The sequence below is a fragment of the Anomaloglossus baeobatrachus genome, chromosome 8, assembly GCF_048569485.1.
Source record: "Anomaloglossus baeobatrachus isolate aAnoBae1 chromosome 8, aAnoBae1.hap1, whole genome shotgun sequence".
NCBI classification, from domain to species: domain Eukaryota; kingdom Metazoa; phylum Chordata; class Amphibia; order Anura; family Aromobatidae; genus Anomaloglossus; species Anomaloglossus baeobatrachus.
The window spans coordinates 176586547-176609999 of NC_134360.1; the positions used below are offsets into that span (position 1 = coordinate 176586547).

Sequence of the window (23453 nt, forward strand, 5' to 3'; positions counted from 1 at the left end):
GCGGCATCACTGAATTCTCTGTGTTAACTCTTACAAACTACACTTCAGATTACATCATAGCAAAAACCTGCTGACAGATTCCCTTTAAACTCAGTATGGCCCCTTAGAATACATTTACACTGGCCGATTACTGAAAGTGAGCATTCCTTGTTTCCTGATAATTATAATTTTTCAGTGTAAAACGCCACAGCCTGTCCAAAGAACGAACAAAACATTTGTTCATTGGGTGAAATTACTTTTTCACTAGCTTAAAAATCATCGTTCAGCATATCGTCCTGTTAAAATAGAGATCTGTGCTGCCAAGAACAAGAGCAGTGTAGACTAGACACACAGAGCGATCTGTTACCAATAGTTCTCCTTACAAGTGTGGTTAGCCTGTATATATAGACTATTAGACTAGTGCCGATTGGCTTTCAAGTAGTACCGCAATAGTGTAGTGTGAACACAGCTTTGCAAAATGAAGGTGACTATTGCAATTCGATGAACAGGTTTTCAAATGTAGATGCAATGAATTTCTACTAAGTTAAAGGGAACCTGTCAGCAGAAATGTCCCCTAAAACCTAACAGATTCCCCCTCTGCAGCTCCTGGGCTGCATTCTATAAAGGTCCCTGTTATGATTGTGCCCACTTTCTGACCGAAAAAAAGTGTTTATAAAGTTGTACCTTTTTGGCTTCTGATTCTGTAAATCCGTCACGGGGGCGGGCTGCCTGATGGCCGTTATTCTGCCCCCTGGTCCTGTATGCCGCCCCCATCGCTGATTTCAATACTTCTGGACGCCGCCCACTGCTCCAGCCATCCCCGCGCATGCCCAGTGCCCATCTCTCGGGGATGAGCACTGTGCCCAGCGTCACGTGCACGCAGGGTTAAGATTATGGGCGGTGCTGGGATGTTTATTCCTAAGCAACCGCCCATAATCGCGGGACCGCGCTTTCGGTGTAGTCACTGCTCCGCGCTCTTCCCATCTATTTCCTGCCTCGGGGCAAGATGGGAAGGAGGCGAAGTGAGGTCAGCAGCAGCGCGCTTGCGCAGAAAGAAGCAGGCCGAGGGGGAAAGCGCGGTCCCGCGATTATGGGCGGTTGCTTAGGAATAAACATCACAACACCGCCCATAATCTTAACCCTGCGTGCACGTCACCAGTGGTGACGCTGGGCACAGTGCTCATCCCCGAGAGATGGGCACTGGGCATGCGCGGGGATGGCTGGAGCAGTGGGCGGCGTCCAGAAGTATTGAAATCAGCGATGGGGGCGGCATACAGGACCAGGGGGCAGAATAACGGCCATCAGGCAACCCGCCCCCGTGACGGATTTACAGAATCAGAAGCCAAAAAGGTACAACTTTATAAACACTTTTTTTCGGTCAGAAAGTGGGCACAATCATAACAGGGACCTTTATAGAATGCAGCCCAGGAGCTGCAGAGGGGGAATCTGTTAGGTTTTAGGGGACATTTCTGCTGACAGGTTCCCTTTAATGCAGCATCCCCAGTAATATGCATGCAGAGTCGCCACCTAGTGGCCAGCCATGGTTAGTAAGCCTTAATGCTTGGTTGTATATACAGTATGTATGACAGTGACATTAATAAACGTAGGGTTGGGCCTCCTGGAATACTCCTATGTTGGGTGTTGATGGGTTTTTACCTGTCAGATTAATATCGTGTCATGCATTGCTCATCAGCTGTCGTGTCTCCTGCCTTACAGGTTACAGCCGTTAATACTCATTATAGAGTTATGTCACTAGTTCTAGTAATGTGTGGTGTTGTCACATATCTGATGCAGAATTTACATAGTAAAGGGAACCTGTCACCAGATTTGGCCACCAGGAGTCAGCCCTTATATACAGTATTCTAGAATACTGTATATAAGAGCCCATGCCGCTCTGTATAATGTAAAAACACCTTTTATTATACTCACCTGCGGGCGGTCGGGTCCGATGAATGTGGCTGGTCATTCAGCGCCTCCTGTCCACCTTCCCAGCTCCTTGTGGATGATGCATCCTATGTCATCCACATAGAGTCCTCCATTGCACACTTGTGCACGGGGACTTTAATTTGCCCTACTGAGGGCAGAGCAAAGTATTTTAATGTGCATGCGCGGGCGGTCTTTGACCTTTCCCCACTCATGCGCACTACAATACTTTGATCTGCCCTCTGCCGGGCAGAGAGAAGTGTACGTGCGCAGGAGCACAATGTATACATGTGTGTGGATGGCTTAGGTCGCGTCATCCACACGGAGCTGAGAAGGAGGACAGCAATTGCAAGAAGATGGGAGGCGCTGGATCAAGATCAACAACGCCCATGGGACCCGACCGCCCCGCAGGTGAGTATAACAAAGGGTCTTATTTACAGTTAGGTCCAGAAGTATTTGGACAGTGACACAATTTTCGCGAGTTGGGCTCTGCATGCCACTACATTGGATTTGAAATGAAACCTCTACAACAGAATTCAAGTGCAGATTGTAACGTTTAATTTGAAGGTTTGAACAAAAATATCTGATAGACATTGTAGGAATTGTACACATTTCTTTACAAACACTCCACATTTTAGGAGGTCAAAAGTAATTGGACAAATAAACCAAACCCAAATAAAATATTTTTATTTTCAATATTTTGTTGCGAATCCTTTGGAGGCAATCACTGCCTTAAGTCTGGAACCCATGGACATCACCAAACGCTGGGTTTCCTCCTTCTTAATGCTTTGCCAGGCCTTTACAGCCGCAGCCTTCAGGTCTTGCTTGTTTGTGGGTCTTTCCGTCTTAAGTCTGGATTTGAGCAAGTGAAATGCATGCTCAATTGGGTTAAGATCTGGTGATTGACTTGGCCATTGCAGAATGTTCCACTTTTTTGCACTCATGAACTCCTGGGTAGCTTTGGCTGTATGCTTGGGGTCATTGTCCATCTGTACTATGAAGCGCCGTCCGATCAACTTTGCGGCATTTGGCTGAATCTGGGCTGAAAGTATATCCCGGTACACTTCAGAATTCATCCGGCTACTCTTGTCTGCTGTTATGTCATCAGTAAACACAAGTGACCCAGTGCCATTGAAAGCCATGCATGCCGATGCCATCACGTTGCCTCCACCATGTTTTACAGAGGATGTGGTGTGCCTTGGATCATGTGCCGTTCCCTTTCTTCTCCAAACTTTTTTCTTCCCATCATTCTGGTACAGGTTGATCTTTGTCTCATCTGTCCATAGAATACTTTTCCAGAACTGAGCTGGCTTCATGAGGTGTTTTTCAGCAAATTTAACTCTGGCCTGTCTATTTTTGGAATTGATGAATGGTTTGCATCTAGATGCGAACCCTTTGTATTTACTTTCATGGAGTCTTCTCTTTACTGTTGACTTAGAGACAGATACACCTACTTCACTGAGAGTGTTCTGGACTTCAGTTGATGTTGTGAACGGGTTCTTCTTCACCAAAGAAAGTATGCGGCGATCATCCACCACTGTTGTCATCCGTGGACGCCCAGGCCTTTTTGAGTTCCCAAGCTCACCAGTCAATTCCTTTTTTCTCAGAATGTACCCGACTGTTGATTTTGCTACTCCAAGCATGTCTGCTATCTCTCTGATGGATTTTTTTCTTTTTTTTCAGCCTCAGGATGTTCTGCTTCACCTCAATTGAGAGTTCCTTAGACCGCATGTTGTTTGGTCACAGCAACAGCTTCCAAATGCAAAACCACACACCTGTAATCAATCCCAGACCTTTTAACTACTTCATTAATTACAGGTTAACGAGGGAGACGCCTTCAGAGTGAATTGCAGCCCTTAGAGTCCCTTGTCCAATTACTTTTGGTCCCTTGAAAAAGAGGAGGCTATGCATTACAGAGCTATGATTCCTAAACCCTTTCTCCGATTTGGATGTGAAAACTCTCATATTGCAGCTGGGAGTGTGCACTTTCAGCCCATATTATATATATAATTGTATTTCTGAACATGTTTTTGTAAACAGCTAAAATAACAAAACTTGTGTCACTGTCCAAATATTTCTGGCCCTGACTGTATGTTATACAGAGCGGCCTGGGCTCTTATAGACCATATTTTAATATGCTGTATAAAAGGGCTCACTGGTGGTGGCCGCAGCTTATAGGCCCCAAATCTGGTGACAGGTTCCCTTTTAAGAATTACCTGGAGACTTGGGGTCTGCGGTACATGATGTAGTTGATTGCTCAGTGCACATAGGATGCTATTGTTTTCAGCAGTAAGAATCTTGTTTACATAGGGCAATACACAGCCGATAATGCGAATCTTTTGCGCAACAACAAAAATAATCTCACCTGATGAAAGCGCGGTTTTTTTTACTAAAAAGCCTAATGTGAATGTTATTTATTTGATAATTTATCAGAGGTTACAGGTTGGCTGTAAAAAGGGCCTTTAAATATTTGCCCCTATGACAACCCTTCCCGTATTTCTGTATTGATATTGTATTTTGATAGCTCGGTCTTGATGACATTGTGACTGCAGACTTTTGTTCTGAAACTGGAAAATTGCGTTAAACAACAGATCACTTAGAATTGAAGACTTTGGTGTACTTACTTTGAAAGTCCATTTCAGAACAGCGGCATAATATTTGGAGAAAAGTTTAAATTCAATATTTGTCCGTCTGAAGGCTCCTCCCTCTGCTGAGGTCTCACACTGCTCAGTACAAGATGCAGCTTTCAGGCTGGGTGGTTAGAGAAGGAATACACTTGGCCTCATAATCTCCCTCACTGTATAGCTGGACTGGTAAAATGTCGGATTATGCAGCAATTTTTACATGGATTTTCAAAGTAAATCCTCATGAAATCTAAGATGCCTATTTAATTTTGTATATAATGTTTGCAGTTGAATCTGGTGACAGATCACTCTAATCACATAAAAAATATAATTTTTCTTCGATTTTGTTGTGTACCTTCAGTGAATATTTCCCATAGATAAAATGCAACAAAGCACCGTACCATACATGTTGTGGTTACCATACATGTGTATCGGGTTTTCATGTAATATATGAACATTTAGTTGCAGAATTGTTTTCTCAACTAAATCTAACTGAAGAAGCCACAGAGAGAAAGGGAAGTGAATGTAAAAAAAGTGGAGTGACTGATAGAAAAGGGAGTCCAGATGAGTGATCTGAGAGAAAGTGGACTGCAAGGCAGTATAGAGGAGAGAAAGGGGAGAACAGTGTAGTACAGAGGAGAGAAAGGGGCGTGCAGGGCAGTATAGAGGAAAGAAAGGGGAGTGCAGGGCAGTATAGAGGAGAGAAAGGGGAGTGCAGGGCAGTATAGAGGAGAGAAAGGGGAGAACAGTGTAGTACAGAGGAGAGAAAGGGGCGTGCAGGGCAGTATAGAGGAGAGAAAGGGGCGTGCAGGGCAGTATAGAGGAGAGAAAGGGGAGAACAGTGTAGTACAGAGGAGAGAAAGGGGCGTGCAGGGCAGTATAGAGGAAAGAAAGGGGCGTGCAGGGCAGTATAGAGGAAAGAAAGGGGAGTGCAGGGCAGTATAGAGGAAAGAAAGGGGAGTGCAGGGCAGTATAGAGGAGAGAAAGGGGCGTGCAGGGCAGTATAGAGGAAAGAAAGGGGAGAACAGTGTAGTACAGAGGAGAGAAAGGGGCGTGCAGGGCAGTATAGAGGAAAGAAAGGGGAGTGCAGGGCAGTATAGAGGAGAGAAAGGGGAGAGCAGTGTAGTACAGAGGAGAGAAAGGGGCGTGCAGGGCAGTATAGAGGAAAGAAAGGGGAGTGCAGGGCAGTATAGAGGAGAGAAAGGGGAGTGCAGGGCAGTATAGAGGAAAGAAAGGGCAGTGCAGGGCAGTATAGAGGAAAGAAAGGGGAGTGCAGGGCAGTATAGAGGAGAGAAAGGGGAGTGCAGGGCAGTATAGAGGAGAGAAAGGGGAGTGCAGGGCAGTATAGAGGAGAGAAAGTGGAGTGCAGGGCAGTATAGAGGAGAGAACGTGGAGTGCAGGGCAGTATAGAGGAAAGAAAGGGGAGTGCAGGGCAGTATAGAGGAGAGAAAGGGGAGAACAGTGTAGTACAGAGGAGAGAAAGGGGCGTGCAGGGCAGTATAGAGGAGAGAAAGGGGAGTGCAGGGCAGTATAGAGGAGAGAAAGCGGAGTGCAGGGCAGTATAGAGGAGAGAAAGGGGAGTAAAGAGGACAGGGGAGTGAAGGGCAGTAGAAAGGAAAGGGGGGTGCAGGGCAGTATAGAGGAGAGAAAATGGAAGTGCAGGGCAGTATAGAGGAGAGAAAGGGCAGTAAAGAGGACAGGGGAGTGAAGGGCAGTAGAAAGGAAAGGGGGGTGCAGGGCAGTATAGAGGAGAGAAAATGGAAGTGCAGGGCAGTAATGAGGAGAGAAAGGGCAGTAAAGAGGACAGGGGAGTGAAGGGCAGTAGAAAGGAAAGGGGTGTGCAGGGCAGTATAGAGGAGAGAAAGGGGAGTGCAGGGCAGTATAGAGGAGATAAAGGGGAGTGCAGGGCAGTATAGAGGAGAGAAAGGGGAGTGCAGGGCAGTATAGAGGAGAGAAAGGGGAGTGCAGGGCAGTATAGAGGAGAGAAAGGGGAGTGCAGGGCAGTATAGAGGAGAGAAAGGGGAGTGCAGGGCAGTATAGAGGAGAGAAAGGGGAGTGCAGGGCAGTATAGAGGAGAGAAAGGGGAGTGCAGGGCAGTATAGAGGAGAGAAAGGGGAGTGCAGGGCAGTATAGAGGAGAGAAAGGGGAGTGCAGGGCAGTAGAAAGGGGAGTGCACAGGAGTGAACTGAGACAAAGTGGAGTGCATGTGAGTAAACTGAGAGAAAGTGGAATGCATGGCTGTAGAGAGGAGACGAAAGGGGAGTGCAGGGCAGTATAGAGGAGAGAAAGTGGAGTGCAGGGCAGTATAGAGGAGAGAACGTGGAGTGCAGGGCAGTATAGAGGAAAGAAAGGGGAGTGCAGGGCAGTATAGAGGAGAGAAAGGGGAGAACAGTGTAGTACAGAGGAGAGAAAGGGGCGTGCAGGGCAGTATAGAGGAGAGAAAGGGGAGTGCAGGGCAGTATAGAGGAGAGAAAGCGGAGTGCAGGGCAGTATAGAGGAGAGAAAGGGGAGTAAAGAGGACAGGGGAGTGAAGGGCAGTAGAAAGGAAAGGGGGGTGCAGGGCAGTATAGAGGAGAGAAAATGGAAGTGCAGGGCAGTATAGAGGAGAGAAAGGGCAGTAAAGAGGACAGGGGAGTGAAGGGCAGTAGAAAGGAAAGGGGGGTGCAGGGCAGTATAGAGGAGAGAAAATGGAAGTGCAGGGCAGTAATGAGGAGAGAAAGGGCAGTAAAGAGGACAGGGGAGTGAAGGGCAGTAGAAAGGAAAGGGGAATGCAGGGCAGTATAGAGGAGAGAAAGGGGAGTGCAGGGCAGTATAGAGGAGATAAAGGGGAGTGCAGGGCAGTATAGAGGAGAGAAAGGGGAGTGCAGGGCAGTATAGAGGAGAGAAAGGGGAGTGCAGGGCAGTATAGAGGAGAGAAAGGGGAGTGCAGGGCAGTATAGAGGAGAGAAAGGGGAGTGCAGGGCAGTATAGAGGAGAGAAAGGGGAGTGCAGGGCAGTATAGAGGAGAGAAAGGGGAGTGCAGGGCAGTATAGAGGAGAGAAAGGGGAGTGCAGGGCAGTATAGAGGAGAGAAAGGGGAGTGCAGGGCAGTAGAAAGGGGAGTGCACAGGAGTGAACTGAGACAAAGTGGAGTGCATGTGAGTAAACTGAGAGAAAGTGGAATGCATGGCTGTAGAGAGGAGACGAAAGGGGAGTGCAGGGCAGTATAGAGGAGAGAAAATGGAAGTGCAGGGCAGTAATGAGGAGAGTAAGGGGAGTAAAGAGGACAGGGGAGTGCAGGGCAGTAGAAAGGAAAGGGGAGTGCAGGGCAGTATAGAGGAGAGAAAATGGAAGTGCAGGGCAGTAGTGAGGAGAGAAAGGGCAGTAAAGAGGACAGGGGAGTGCAGGGCGGAAGAGAGGAAAGGGGGTTGCAGGGCAGTAGAAAGGGGAGTGCAGGGCAGTATAGAGGACAGGGGAGTGCAGGGCGGAAGAGAGGAGAGAAAGGGGCTTACATAGAGAGGAGTAGAGAGGAGAGAAAGGGGAGTGCAGGGCGGTAGAGATGAGAGAAAGAGGCTTACAGAGCAGTATAGAGGAGAGAAAGGGGAGCACAGGAGTGTGCAGGGCACTATAGAGGAGAGAAAGGGGAGCACAGGAGTGTGCAGGGCACTTTCATGATAATATATGAATCCATTACAGTCTCATTTTTGTAAAATGGCCACTGCAGTAAATTTCTTTCATTTTGTTATAAGAAGAATGAGTGAGGGTCATAGCTGGAGGATATAGGAAGATCAAACAGATCGCACAGGGATAGAAGGGTAGCAGTTCTTTGCACAAATATCTATTTCTTTTGACCATAGGGCTGGTTTATTATGGATCATCTGACCGCTCTATAACTCTATTGTGGCAGTTCACACACAAACCTCTTTGTTGGTGCCTCCATGCTTATCTGTAAACTGAAGATTTCTTGGCTGCTGCATACATGTGAGATTTCCTTTCTGCACTGGATTGTTACTTACTCGCTGCTCTCGCCTCTGGTTGAATAGACACATCACTAAGAATTCGGGTTGATTCTGAGGAGTGCAGCACCAGCTTCCCGCACTCTGATCAGTGTGTGTCGGGTCCGGCTGCGGCCTCTGTAACCTAGGCATGTTTCCAATAGAGAGGAGTCATTTTTTGCATATTTTATTTATTAGAATTCCTATTCTTTATCTGTATGATGTATGCTCTATTACAAGGCAAAAACTATACAATACAAGGTTGAGAGTTATAAAATACAGTGCATATTTGCATTAAATGTTTAATGCTTCAGTACATCCAAAATTAAACTTTTGCAAGGGATATAAGATGAGGGCTAGGAAGTCTGCAAACAATTGATAGCTCCACCAATCTAGTTGCATATTCTAATTTGATCTTTAGATAATCTAATTTATAAATGAAGAGCAGGCTGCAGTGATACATCTAAAGGGTTACTGAATGTGCTGCTAATATGTGTATCCGGCACAGATGCGATATATTAAGATGAATGCTTCTTATTCACCTTTTTCTGTGTTGTAAAATGGCCGGCGTTGTGCTTCTTCCACTGGATAGGCGTGAGAAGAATTCTGGTCTGGGCATCCGGTCAATATTCACAATCGCTACCTATATGGAAAGTACATGAACAGCTTTAGCTTTATTACTTTATTATTATGTTCTTCAGCCTGGCAGTCAAGGGTCGGAGTGACACCCTAAAGCATCAAAGTATTCTTCAGTGGGATCTAACACCATGATGGAACCCAATGGTTAAGCAGTAGACAACCCCACAAGTGACTTGTTATCACTGGGGTAAATTATTTTACGGGCTGTTTCTAGAGATGAGTGGATAGATCTGCGGAGGATCGAGTTTGAGTTAAATTTCCTGAAACTCAAAATCTATGAAAATTCAATCACTTTGAGATTCGATTCACATTTCGCAAAAAAACAAACTGTCCCGGAACCATTTCGGATAGCTAATGTCGTTTTGTGTGGCCAAGCAGACTTCTCCATACTGCAGAGAGGCTGTGACCTCTTCACATCCCAGTTTATCTAACCACTCCAGTGTTGTTGTTTTTTTTGGGTTCTTTTTTGGGGGGGGGTTAAGTGCTGGAGTGGTACTTTAACCATAAGTCCACTTACCCCTGTAATATACTCACCAGCCTCATCACCTTTTTTCAGCATCACTCTTGTCCTGCGGTGTTTTCTTGTGCCTGTAACTTCTGACTGGTCAGAAGTCAGAAGTTACGCCACAAGCGCTCAGTACAAGTCTGTGAGGGCAGAACAAGGCTGTCATAGACTTGTATTGAGTTATAACCTCCGGTGCTTCCATGGAACACTGCAGAGACCCGGCAGGTCACAAATCACTGGAGACCGACTGGAGTAATGCTGACAAGAGATAAAGATGCCGGAGGGTGAGTATCAGACACGGGGCAGCTGACTTAAATTCAAAGCACCACTCCAGTAGGGAACTTCAATAAAAACAAACCTGCTGGAATGGTTCTTTAAGCAGATTATTATCATGCCTTTTACAATGGAGGTTAGTACATCGCTTGGAGATCAGCGGTTCCAAGGGGAGTTCCTTCTTTTTCTGCCTCTATCACTCTCCCTCTCCCCATTTTCCACTCTCTTTTCTCCATTTCAGTATTGACCTAAGTGCAATTAATTCTCTACAAATCAAATTTTGGGGGAAAATTTGGCAAAGCCATCGAGGTTGAATTTCAAACGATCCCATCATGTGTAGTTGAGTCACAAAAAATCTATTTGATCTTGATGGTTATGTGTCCTGTATGTAAAGTGAAATGGTATGATGCTAGTAAAAGCGGAGGAGAACATGTTCATTATTGCTGGCGGGTGTACCCCCATTTATTGTGATAGATAAAAGGAACCCCATTCCATTTCCTGGAAAAATAAGTGCTTCCATCCAACACCCATCCACTTATTTTATGGGAAGCGAAGTCCAGCTCCGTGACCGGAGGTGACACCGTGTAGTGGCCGCTCTTACAGTCACTGCAGCAGTTTACAAAACTTGTTTCTCCTGTTTCGCTAGGTGTAGCTTGAGGTTTGTCCTACGCAGTAACAAGGAAGAGATATTTTTCATGCTGAAGTTGAGGAATAAGAATTACATTTATTGTGGTGAAAGTAATTGATTGGATTCTACAAGATTTGAGAAGACGAGGCTTCCAGAACGGGTAGGACACAATGTGAACACAATAGTCTCCTTACCTTGGAGACCAGCCATGATAAACTGCAGAGATGGCCAGTAACCTTGCAAATGAGCAGTAAACAAAATTAAAAGTACAACCGTTCCTGAGGATGGAAAGGATTTTTAATAGCAATTAAATTACTTGAATTTACAAACACTTTGCAATTTCATCTATTTATGATTATAAGAATAACCCTTTAAGAAAATGCAGTAAATTTGTCATTTCTTATTGTTACACATGAGCCATATACGAAGACGTCGGGAGTCACCACTGAAGTTATATATTTTGCTTACTGGCTGCACCACCCTGGTTTTATAATTTGGTTTTATATATACAGTCGTGGCCAAAAGTGTTTGCTCCCTTAAAATTGTTCCAGAAAATGAAGTATTTCTCCCAGAAAATTATTGCAATTAGACATGTTTTGTTATACAAATGTTTATTTCCTTTTGCATATATTGAAACAACACAAAAACAACTGAGTACAAAAAGGCAAATTGGACACAACACAAAATTGTTGGCATCTTTCCAAAATTGTGGGTGAATAACTTTATTCCAGCATGTGATGCTTATTTAAACTCATCTGAGACAAGTAAGAGGTGTGGGCAATATGAAAATCACACCCGAAACCTGATAAAAAGGGAAGAATCTTTGCATTGTGTGTCTGTGTATGCCACACTAATCATGGAGGACAGAAAGAGGAGAAGAGAACTGTCTGAAGACTATGTCATTCTCCAGAGATCTTGATGTTCCTTTGTTCACAATGCGCAACATAATCAAGAAGTTTTCAATCATTGAGACTGTAGCTAATCTCCCTGGATGTGGTTGGCAGAAAAACATTGATGAGCGGTTACAAAGCAGGATAGTCCAGATGGTGGATAGGTAGGCCCAAAAAAAAATGTAAATGTAAGCCACAGTGCTTCTGGGAAAGCGTTTTGTGGACAGATGAGCCCAAGATACAGCTTTTTGGTAAAGTGCATTATGCTACCGTTTACTGAAAATGGAATGAGGCCTACAAAGAAAAGAACACATTACCTACAGTCACATATGGTGGAGGTTCAAGATGTTTTGGGGTTGTCTTTCTGCCTCTAGCATTGAATGTTTTGACTGTGTGCAAAGCATCAAGAAATCTGAAGATTATGAAAAGATTTTGGGTCGCATTGTACTGCCCAATGTTAGAAAGTTGGGTTTGCGTCCTAGGTGATGGGTCTTCCTGCAAGACAGTGACCTCAAACATAGTTCAAGAAGCACCTAAAAATTAATGGAAACAAACTGCTGGAGAGTTCTGAAGAGGCAGCAAAGAGTCCGGATCTAAATCCCATTGAACACCTGTGGAAAGATATGAAAATTGGTGTTGTGAGAAGGCGCCTTCAAATATGAGAGACCCGGAACAGTTTGCAAAAGAAGAGTCCAAAATTCCAGTAGAGGTGTAAAAAGCTTGTTGTGGTTATAGGAAGCAATTGGTTGCAGATATTTATTCCAAAGAGTGTGCAACCAAAATATTAACCCCATAGCGACGGCCTAACGTCTCAAGACGTCGGAAAAACAGGGTACTTATTCTGTTCCGACGTCTTGAGACGTCAGGCCGGAAAAAGCTTGTAGCGCCCCCCAGTGACGAAAAATCTCGGGGGTTTGAGCTACCGGAGGTAGCTGAGACACCCAAGATTATGAATCGGGGTTTTTTTTTTGGACCCCGATAATGTGATCGCCGGTATACACCGTATACCGACATACACATAAAAAAAAATGGCAAATAATACTGATTTCTTTCTCATCGGACATGATCAAACATGTCCGATGAGAAAGAAATATAATCCTTTAGTGCCCCCAAAGCCCCCGGTACCGGAGAAATCAACCCCCACCTCCCCCACCGGACATCCAAAATGGCGCCGCCGCGCGCCGAAAACTGCCGCCGCCGCCGGCTCTGCATTCATTTCCCTCCGATCTGAAATGATCAAACATTTCAGATCGGAGGGAAATGTCCTCCCCCTGACCCCTCCTCCGGTGCACCGGAGATCTCTGGTCCCCGGAGCCCCCTCCGGTTCTCCAGAGCGCTCCCCCTTCCCCCCTCCGGAGCATGCAGGATGTCGGCGTGCAGCGCGCGGCCGCATTCATCTTGCTCTTTCTGCCGCATGTGACACGTCACATGCGGCAGAAAGGTGTCCCCAGGTCCCGCCGTCACCCCCCGTCACTCCCCACCAGCCCCAGCCCCCGCACCAGCCCCCGGTCTTACGTTACCTGGCGGCTGTTGCTGCTCCGTCCTCGCGATCACTCCCTCTGGAAAGCTGGCGGGCGCATGCGCAGACAGCGGCTGTCAGCTGGATCCCTGCAAGCAGGGACGCTGATGTCGCTGCTGCACAGGCTGCTCCACTGTGGACCGGGGGAGAGTGAGTGCAGTAATCTGCAGCCACACTCCTCACATGGAGAGACTGCTGTTCCAGAAAATGGGGGGTATGTTCTGTGAGCGTACCCCTCATATTCTGGAATGAGGTTACTGCAGGTCACTCTGCCCTAGGTTGGACCGGGGCAGTGTGAGTGCAGTATTCTCAGATTACTGCACCCACACTGCTCATGGAGAGCTTGCTCTTCCAGAAAATGGGGGATACGTTCCCTGAACGTGCCCCCCATATTCTAGAAGGTCCAGAGTCGCCGAGGGACCTCCAAAATGGATTACAGCGACCGAAATTTATTTATTTTCAATAAATAAATAAATAAATAAAAGGAATGTTTCGGGGAGTTTTTTTTTTTCAAATACATTTTTTTTTTGTCTTTATTTTTTTCTATTACTGACTGGGTTAGTGATGTCGGGTATCTGTTTAGATGCCGTGACATCACTAACCCCAGGGCTTGATGCCAGGTGACATTACAGCTGGTATCAACCCCGTATATTACCCCGTTTGCCACCGCACCAGAGCGCGGGATGAGCTGGAGCGAAGCGCCAGGATTGGCGCATCTAATGGATGCGCCACTTCTGGGGCGGCTGCGGCCTGCTATTTTTAGGCTGGGAAGAGTCCAATAACCATGACTCTTCCCACCCTGAGAATACCAGACCCCAGCTGTCCGCTTCACCTTGGCTGGTGATCTAATTTGGGGGGGACCCCACGTTTGTTTGTTTTTTTTAAAAAAACGCCTGGGGAGCCCTCCAAATTGATCACCAGACAAGGTGAAGCTGTCAGCTGTGGTTTGCAGGCTACAGCTGTCTGCTTTACCCTAGCTGGCTATCAAAAATAGGGGGGACCCCACGTCGTTTATTTTAATTATTAATTTTTTGGGGGGCTAAATACAAGGCTAGGCACCCTTTAGTGCCACATGAAAGGCACTAAAGGGCGCCAGCTTAGAATATGCAGGGGGTGGGACGTTATATATGTTTGACATCTATCCATTCATCCATTGTAGCATTTTACGCTGTGTGCCCACAATCAGGGTTTGCAGCGTTTTGGGCGCAGAGTGTTTTCCCTGCATCCATAGCGCTGCATTGTGCAGTAGAAGCACAGTGGAAGGATTTTTAGAAATCTAATGCCCTATGTGCTTCTTTTCTCCGCAGCATAAACCGACCTGTTGTGCAGCTTCCCGAGCCTCAGCATGTCAATTTATGCTGCGGAGACAAGAGTGTTGTCTGCAGGTAGCATAGAGCTCCACAACAGCCTGAACCCAAATCGTGGGCATGGGCAGCTGCGTTCTCACGTGGACAACACTCACATCTCTGCAGGAAGGCTGACACTGTGTACTAGACGCCGTGTCGCTGGATCATGGCCACATAGCCTAAAAGTGAGAAATTTGTTGCTACAGCAACATTTTTGTGAAGTACCTGTGGATTCAAAATGCTTACTATACTCCTGAATAAAATCCAGTTTCAAAAATGGGGTCACTTGTGGGGGTTTCTGCTGTATAGGTACCCAAGGGGCCCTGCTAATGTGACATGGTGCCCGCAATTTATTTCAACTTTTCCAGAATTCAAATGGTGCTCCTTCCATTCCAAGCCCTCCCATTTATCCAAACAGAGGTTTTTGGCCACATGTGGGGTATCCCTGTACTCATAAGATATTGGATAACAACCTGTGGGGTTCACGGTTTGTTGTTGCCTCTTGAAAAAGTAAGAAATATGATGCTAAAGCAACATTTTTGTGAAAAAAATGAAAATTTTCAGTATGGCAACCTAAGCTTATCAAATTCTGTGAAGTACTCTTGGATTCAAACTGCTCAATATACACCTAGATAAAAACCTTGAGGTGTCTTGTTTCCAGAATGGGGTCACTTGTGGGAAACCTCCACTGTTTAGGCACCTTAGGGGCTTTCCAAATGCAACATAGCGTCCGCTAATGATTCCAGCCAATTGTGCAGTCAAATGTCGCTCCTTCCCTTCCGAGCCCTGCTGTGCACCCAAACAGTTGATTTTCATCACACATAAGGTATCTGCATACTCAGGAGAAATTGCACAATAAATTTTATGCTGAATTTTTTCCTTTTACACTTGTAAAAAAAAAAGCTACCTGGTTGAAGTAACAATTTTGTGGTAAAAATGTATTTTTTTTTTTTCACAGCTCAACATTATAAACTTCTGTGAAGCACCTGAGGGTTCAGGGTACTCACCAAACATCTAGATAAATTCCTTCAGGGGTCTATTTTCCAAAATGTGGCCACATGTTGGGGAGCTTCACTGTATAGACACCTCAGGGGCTCTCCTAATGCAACATAGCGTCCGCTATTGATTCCAGACAATTTTGCAGTCAAATGGCGCTCCTTCCCTTCCGAGCCCTGTCATGCGCCCAAACAGTTGATTTCCACCACATATAAGGTATCGCCAAACTCAGGAGAAATTGCACAATAAATTTCATGGTGATTTTTTTCCTGTTACCCTTGTGAAAAAAAAGCTACCTGGTTGAAATAACAATTTTGTGGTAAAATTTTATTTTTTTATTTTCATGGCTCAACGTTATAAAATTCTGTGACGCACCTGGGGGTTCAGGGTACTCACCAAACATCTAGATAAATTCCTTGAGGGGCCTAGTTTCCAAAATGGGGTCACTTGTGCGGGGTTTCTGCTGTTTAGGTACCTTAGGGGACCTCCAAATGCGACATGGTGCCCGCAATCTTTTTCAGCCAAATTTCCTTTCCAAAATTCAAATATTGCTCCTTTCGTTCCAAGCCCTCCCATTTGTCCAAACAAAGGTTTCAGACCACATGTGAGGTACCACCGCGCTCATAAAAAAGTGATTAACAAACCTTGAGGTTAAATTTTTGGAATTACCTCTTGAAAAAGTGAGAAAATTGATGCCAAAGCAACATTTTTGAGAAAATTATTAAAATTTTCAATATGACAACGTAACGTTAACAAAATCTGTGAAGTACCTGTGGATCTAAAATGCTCACCATACCCCTAGATAGAAGCCTTGAGGGGTCCAGTTTCCAAAATGGCGTCACTTGTGAGGGGTTTCTTCTGTTTAGGTACCTTAGCGGACCTGTAAATGCAACATGGTGCCCGCAATCTATTTCAGCCAAATTTGCTTTCCAAAATTCAAATATTGCTCCTTCTGTTCCGAGCCCTCCCATTAGTCCAAACAGAGGTTTCTGACCACATGTGGGGTATCGGCGCGCTCATAAGAATGTGGGGAACAAGTTTTGTGGTCCATTTTGTTGTGTTATTTCTTTTAAAAGTGAATAAATTTGGGTTAGAGCAACATTTTTAGGTAAAATTTAATTTTTGCTTTTTTTCATTCCACATTGCTTTTGTTTCATGTGAAGCACCTGAAGGGTTAATAAACTTCTTGAATGTGGTTTTGAGTACTTTGGGGGGTGCAGTTTTTAGACTGGTGTCACTTTTGGGTATTTTCTGTCATCTAGGCCTATTGAAGTCACTTCAAATGTGATGTGGTCCCTAAAAAAATGGTTTTGTAAATTGTGATGTAAAAATGAGAAATCGCTGATAAACTTTGAACTCTTCTAACTTCCTAACAAAAAAAAAAATTTGTTTCCAAAATTGTGCTGATGTAAAGTAGACAAGTGGGAAATGTTATTTATTAACTATTTTGTGTCACAGAAATCTCTGGTTTAACGGTATAAAAATTCAAAAGTTGAAAATTGCTAAATTTTCAAAATTTTTGCCAAAATTCAATTTTTTTCATAAATAAACGCAAAAAATATTGTCCTAAATTTGGTACTAACATGAAGTCCAATATGTGACGAAAAAACAATCTCAAAATCACCAGGATCCGTTGAAGCGTTCCAGAGTTATAACCTCATGAAGTGACACTGGTCAGAAGTGCAAAATTTGGTCTGGTCATTAAGGTGAAAATTAGCTCCGTCACTAAGGGGTTAAATTGAGGGGACAACAAATCTTGTCCTGCCCATTGTTGAGGATTTGTGTGAAATTATGTCCAATTTTCCTTTTTTCCTCTCCTTTTTTTTTTGGGTCGTTACAATACACACAAGGGAAATAAACGTGTATAACAACATATGTGTAATTACAATAATTTTCTGGGAGAAATACTTCATTTTCTGGAACAATTTCAAGGGTGCCAACACTTTCAGCCATGACTGTATATAATATACAGGAAGCTTTTTAGCCATCCCGTAATGGGAGATAAAGGCAGGAAATTTGGAGAGATTGAGTTTTTGCATTGGAAAATTATTTTGAACCTACAAAACGAACATGTCTAAATATCCAGGCCTCATTCACATGTCAGTGTTTTACTTACAAAAAAGAGAGTCAATACCTTGATAGGGACCCAACAATAAGAGGTCACCTTGCTGTGGGATGTCGGGCTCACATAAAACTGGCCATTTTTGTGTGCTAAGTATCTCATTTTTACATGTTTTTCATAGTAATGCATACTATATTCATTGTTACACATATCTTAGCACTACAGAGTGCAACTGTCTCTTTATTTTGTTGCTATGTTTTATGCTCAGTTTGCACTTGTTCACATTAGAAAGTTAGGAAATGCCATCAGTCTTTTTCTTTTTTTTTTTTTTACGGCTCAAAAAAAATGACCGTCTTTGGTCAGTGTGTTACCCGTTTTTCTTGATACCCAAAAGTTAATGCAGATATCTAGTAAGCAGTCAGTGATAAACCCGGATGCCATTAGTGTGAGTCCATTTTCTCTAATTCGCCCCTACACTTGCACGTTCTGTCTACAAAACAGGACATGTCTTCATTTATTCAATGCAGATTGTCAATCAGCAGCTTATAATATAATGTGGCCAGCACTGACGTGTCAATGAAGCCTTACATTGTGGGGGACTCCAGGGACGTAAAAAAATCTAGTCTTGGACATAACTTCATAGATATTGTATGCGTGCTGCTCGTGATGTGGTACAATGATGTTTCTCTTCTATTGCAGATGATGATTGTTGAATCTACACTTGTACTTTCTTAAACCTAAGAAGAGGATGAGTCCGGTTCTGCAGACTCCCAGCTCTGGGCTCTATACAGGTGTCAGATGTGGAGGTAGTGCTCCTCCAGACCCCGTCAGTGACCCTCCCAGATGGAAGAAGATTTTATATGAGCGGCAGCCTTTCCCAGACAATTATGTAGACCGAAGCTTCCTTGAAGAACTAAGGAAGAATATCTATGTTCGGCGTTATAGCTACTGGGCCGTGGTATTTGAATCCGCTATGGTCACTCAGCAACTCTGCAGCGTCTGCTCCTTCTCTGTTATTTGGTGGTACATGGACCAGGACCTACTGTCTCCACAGAAGTTGTGTGGGGTCGGCTTGGCCTTTACATTGCTTGGTTACCTTCTCTTCGATGCTGTTGACAAAGGTGCAGGGCGGCAGGAGTGTGGCCGGACCCGTTGGGATGACTTGAAGAGTTCACTGGTGTTCATAGCTTTTACTTATGGTTTCTCACCAGTACTGAAGACCCTGACGGAGTCAATAAGTACGGACACCATCTACGCCATGTCTGTTCTTATGCTCATAGGGCATCTTGTCTTTTTTGACTACGGAGCCAACGCGGCTGTAGTCTCGAGTACAATGTCAATAAATATGGCCATTTTTGCCTCGGTGTGTCTGGCTTCCCGACTTCCTCGCTCCCTCCATGCTTTTACCATGGTGACTTTTGCAATCCAGATATTTGCTCTTTGGCCTAGTCTACAAAAAAAACTAAGGGCTTTTACTCCTCGAACGTATATTTGTGTGACATTTCTTTTTGCTTTGTTCTCGGTGGCGGGACTATTGAGTATATCTGGAGTCGGAGCCTTTCTCTTTTTCCTGCTGCTGATGTCGGTGGCATTTCTATGTCCATACTATTTAATCAGATTACAGCTATTCAAAGACAACATTCATGGGCCTTGGGATGAGGCAGAAATCATGGAGGACCTCTCCCGTTTTCTGGATTAACTTCTTTAATATACGGTGTGTGTGTGTATATGTATGTATGTGTATGTATATGTATATATGTGTGTGTATATATATATATATATATATATATATATATATATATAAATATACTGTGTGTGTATGTATATATATATATTATATATATATATATGTGTGTGTGTGTGTGTATATATATGTATATGTGTATATATATATATATAAAGAAAGAGATATAAATATATATAGAAAAATATATACTGTATGTATATTATTATTAATATTTTTAAATATACATATATGTAATGGTGTATGGACAGATGCACTTATAGTAAATGTGAAGCATTTGCTGTTTTATGAAAATAAATGTGTTGCTTATTTCTTTCTCTTCATTCATACCAGGAGTCATGTTCCATTTTGGCCACTAGAGGGAGCCAGAACACCACGCCTTGTCCTAACCATTCCCCTACAAGACTCTCTTTCCTGACCATTTTTCAAAGTTGCAAAAATGTACAAAACCACTTCTGGGTTTTTTTTGCTTTCTGTGTGGAAAAAATACTATTAATTATTAAAAAATATTAATTTCTGTCTTGTTTAAAGGAAATATGTCACCAAATTTTTTCCACCTAACCTGAGAGCAGAACAATTTAGGGATCAAGACCCTGATTCCAGCAATGTGTCACTTACTGAGCTGTTTGCTCTAATTTTCATCAAATCACATGTTTATCATTAGGGGACTAGTAAACCTGCGACCACGTAGTCCTCTATATTCATGAGTTCTATATAAACCTGTCCCACCACTGATTGGCAGCTTTCTGCTTATACACAGTGTACACAGCTGCCAATCAGTGGTATAGGCGGGATTATATAAAGCTCATCATTCAAAGAACTAAAAGATCTGCAGCAGCTAAAACAGAGATTTTATCAAAACTATAGCAAGCAGCCCCATAAGTGACACATCGATGGAATCAGGGTCTCTACCCCTACATTATGCTGCTCTCAGATGGGGCAACACAAACCTGGTGTCATATTTATTTTAACCCCAGTAAGGGTGCGTGCCCATGATCAGTATTTGCAGCGGTTTGGATGCAACATGCTTCAGCTGCATCCAAAACGCTGCGTTGTACAGTACACGCACAGTGGATGGATTTCTAGAAATCCCGTGCCCACTGTGCTTGTATTTTCCACAGCAAACACAGGTCTGTGCTGAGCGTGTTTCCAGACCGCAGCATGTCAATTGTTTTCTGTGAATTTGCATGCGTCCTCTGTCGCGAGAACACAAGCGAGAGACCGCAGTGCCCCCGAACCCTGATTGTGGGTATGAGCAGCTACATTCTACTGCAGAGGAGACTCGTGGCCCCTCAGATCAGGACCCATTGGGTCCAGGACACAGTGAGTCCTGATCGTGGGCGCATACCCTAATACATTTATTTTCCAGCATTATATCAGGTGCCTGAAATCCCAAAATCATGGTGTGAAGTGGAAATCCAAATAATGTCTATGGACCTTTCATAGCCAGCGATTTTGCATCTTTTCTTTTACATGGATGTGACACGTTATTATTGCGGTCATTTTTTGTTCATTGTGATTTATATTTAAGTTTTGCATGGCAGCTCCCTGGAATCCATGGCACTTTAAAAATAAATAATAGTCAAAACATTTTTTAAGAATGTAAATTTGCTATTGTTAGTGTCATAGAAGAAAAGTCCTAATTTTTACCCAACTGCACCTACCCCCTAAATCTCCAAATCACAGAATTAGGGCTCAGTCAGACATCGGTGTTTCATTACGTGTTCTGTTCTGTACTCATTATAGTCAGTGGGCTATTCATGTACATTTTTTTTTTTTTGGGGAGGGGGGTTGTAGAAAAAAAACTAGATACGTTTGATTTTTATCTGCTCTGTGGATCAAAATTGTCAATTCAAATCATTGGGTCCATTAAAAAATAAAATCTCTGATGTTATCGATATGTCACCAATTGCTGTCATTTTTTTTTTTTTTTTTTTTTTTTTTTACTGTTTAGTATATAGTGGAAGCTAGGAAAATTTTTTGTTTTGTATTTTTTGCATTTAAGAATTTAAGAAAAATGGTAAAAGGAGCTGTACAAATCTAAAATAGATGTAAATTGGATCCAGCACTCCTGAAAAACTATCCGTTTCTTCTCGCACTCAGAAAATAATGGACGTCAGAATCCACTCTAAATAAATAAATCTCCATTTAGAAATTGCCAGTGTTGCTCCAGAGAGTAAGGCGTCTCATCAGGGGTCAGTAATTGGTAAAGGAAAGTAATTTAAAGGAAATCTGTCACCAGGTTTTTGCCACCTTATGAAACTGCTAGATCTGCAGCAGAGAAAACATTGACTTTACACAGCTCAGTAAGTGACACATTGCTGGAATCAGGGACTCTGCCCTTACGTTATGCTGCTCTCAAATGGGAGCGCAAAAGCCTGGTGACAGATTCCCTCTAAAGGGAATCATCTCGCAGGGCAGACACCATTAATCTACAGCCAGACATGTCAGATACTCAGTGGATTTTCCATCTGGACTTTTCAGATGAAAGTCCGCAGCAATAATACAATACCGTCAGTGTGATTTGGCATTTATTGTTAAAACCCTTATCCTCATGCTGCAAAGAAAACCGACATTGGAAAATGACCAATGCTGCAAATTGGAAATTCATAGTATGTCAATGTATGCTGTGGATTACACCACCGATTTCATCTTTTACAATGTGGATCATGAAATCTGCTGTAAATCTGACAATTTTCCCTCCACGGCTTAAATCTCGAATTAGAAAGGTGGATATTAAAATATAATCTTTAATAAAATTAGGATAAAAAGGGTTAAAACCCAGAAAAGACACTAAACCCAATACTAGTAGTGGGCCTCTAAAGGCACAACTATTTAGGTAGGTTCTCAAGAAAAAACCCTATGACCGCCAGTATGCATATCCCAAATAGGGCTTGATTCATATAGCTAGGAAGAACCTTATTACAAAAGGGAGCAATCTCCCCTGATCCAGGAAGGAGCGCCACATGGGATCATCAGAAGGTGTGTCTTTTGGGGGTAGGCGGTTTGGTGAGGGGTAAGAAGACACAATAAGGGACAGAGCACAATGGTGGGGAGGAGCACAAAAGGAGGCAAAGTACAATGGGGAGAAAACACAAAGAGGAGCAGAGCACCTTCGGGGAAGAGAACAGTGGTAGGGAACACAATGAGTAGTCGAGCAAAATTGGTGAGAAAAAGCACAGAAGGACACCGTGACGGGAATTACAATTTGAGGGAGGTCAGAGTGAAGGTAGCTCAAATAGGGGGAGGGTACAGTGGTTGGAGGAAGAACACAGAACAGTGACTGTTAGTGAATTGCCAGTGTATATAGGGGATAGAACACAGATGACTGGGACTGGTATTGAATTTGGGGTGAGAGGTTATAGGAAAGTGGGTGAATATATACAGTCATATGAAAAAGTTTGGGCACCCCTATTAATGTTAACCTTTTTTCTTTATAACAATTTGGGTTTTTGCAACAGCTATTTCTCTTTCATATATCTAATAAATGATGGACTGAGTAATATTTCTGGATTGAAATGAGGTTTATTGTACTAACAGAAAATGTGCAATCCGCATTAAAACAAAATTTGACCGGTGCAAAAGTATGGGCACCCTTATCAATTTCTTGATTTGAACACTCGTAACTACTTTTTACTGACTTACTAACGCACTAAATTGGTTTTGTAACCTCATTGAGCTTTGAACTTCATAGGCAGGTGTATCCAATCATGAGAAAAGGTATTTAAGGTGGCCACTTGCAAGTTGTTCTCCTATTTGAATCTCCTATGAAGAGTGGCATCATGGGCTCCTCAAAACAATTCTCAAATGATCTGAAAACAAAGATTATTCAACATAGTTGTTAAGGGGAAGGATACAAAAAGTTGTCTCTGAGATTTAAACTGTCAGTTTCCACTGTGAGGAACATAGTAAGGAAATGGAAGAACACAGGTACAGTTCTTGTTAAGCCCAGAAGTGGCAGGCCAAGAAAAATATCAGAAAGGCAGAGAAGAAGAATGGTGAGAACAGTCAAGGACAATCCACAGACCATCTACAAAAACCTGCAGCTTCATCTTGCTGCAGATGGTGTTAGTGTGCATCGGTCAACAATACAGCGTACGTTGCACAAGGAGAAGCTGTATGGGAGAGTGATGCTAAAGAAGCCGTTTCTGCACGCACGCCACAAACAGAGTCACCTGAGGTATGCAAAAGCACATTTGGACAAGCCAGTTACATTTTGGAAGAAGGTCCTGTGGACTGATGAAACAAAGATTGAGTTGTTTGGTCATACAAAAAGGCATTATGCATGGAGGCAAAAAAACACGGCATTCCAAGAAAAGCACTTGCTACCCATAATAAAATTTGGTGGAGAT

At 43.5% G+C, this 23453-nt stretch overlaps 1 protein-coding gene across 8 annotated transcripts in view; it reads left to right on the plus strand.

The window, feature by feature from the left end:
• PIGC (phosphatidylinositol glycan anchor biosynthesis class C) overlaps positions 1-20982 on the plus strand; it is a 56623-nt gene extending 35641 nt beyond the window's left edge. For 7 of the 8 annotated variants that reach the window (XM_075322238.1, XM_075322236.1, XM_075322231.1 and 4 more), the window contains one exon: positions 18057-20982. In XM_075322238.1, coding sequence (XP_075178353.1) covers positions 18106-19056 — 951 coding nt within the window. In that variant the 5' untranslated portion in view covers positions 18057-18105 and the 3' untranslated portion in view covers positions 19057-20982. Of the gene's footprint in view, positions 1-10603; positions 10705-18056 lie in introns of those variants that run through there. The other variant, XM_075322232.1, reaches the window with a different exon arrangement.
• Positions 20983-23453: the final 2471 nt, after the last annotated feature.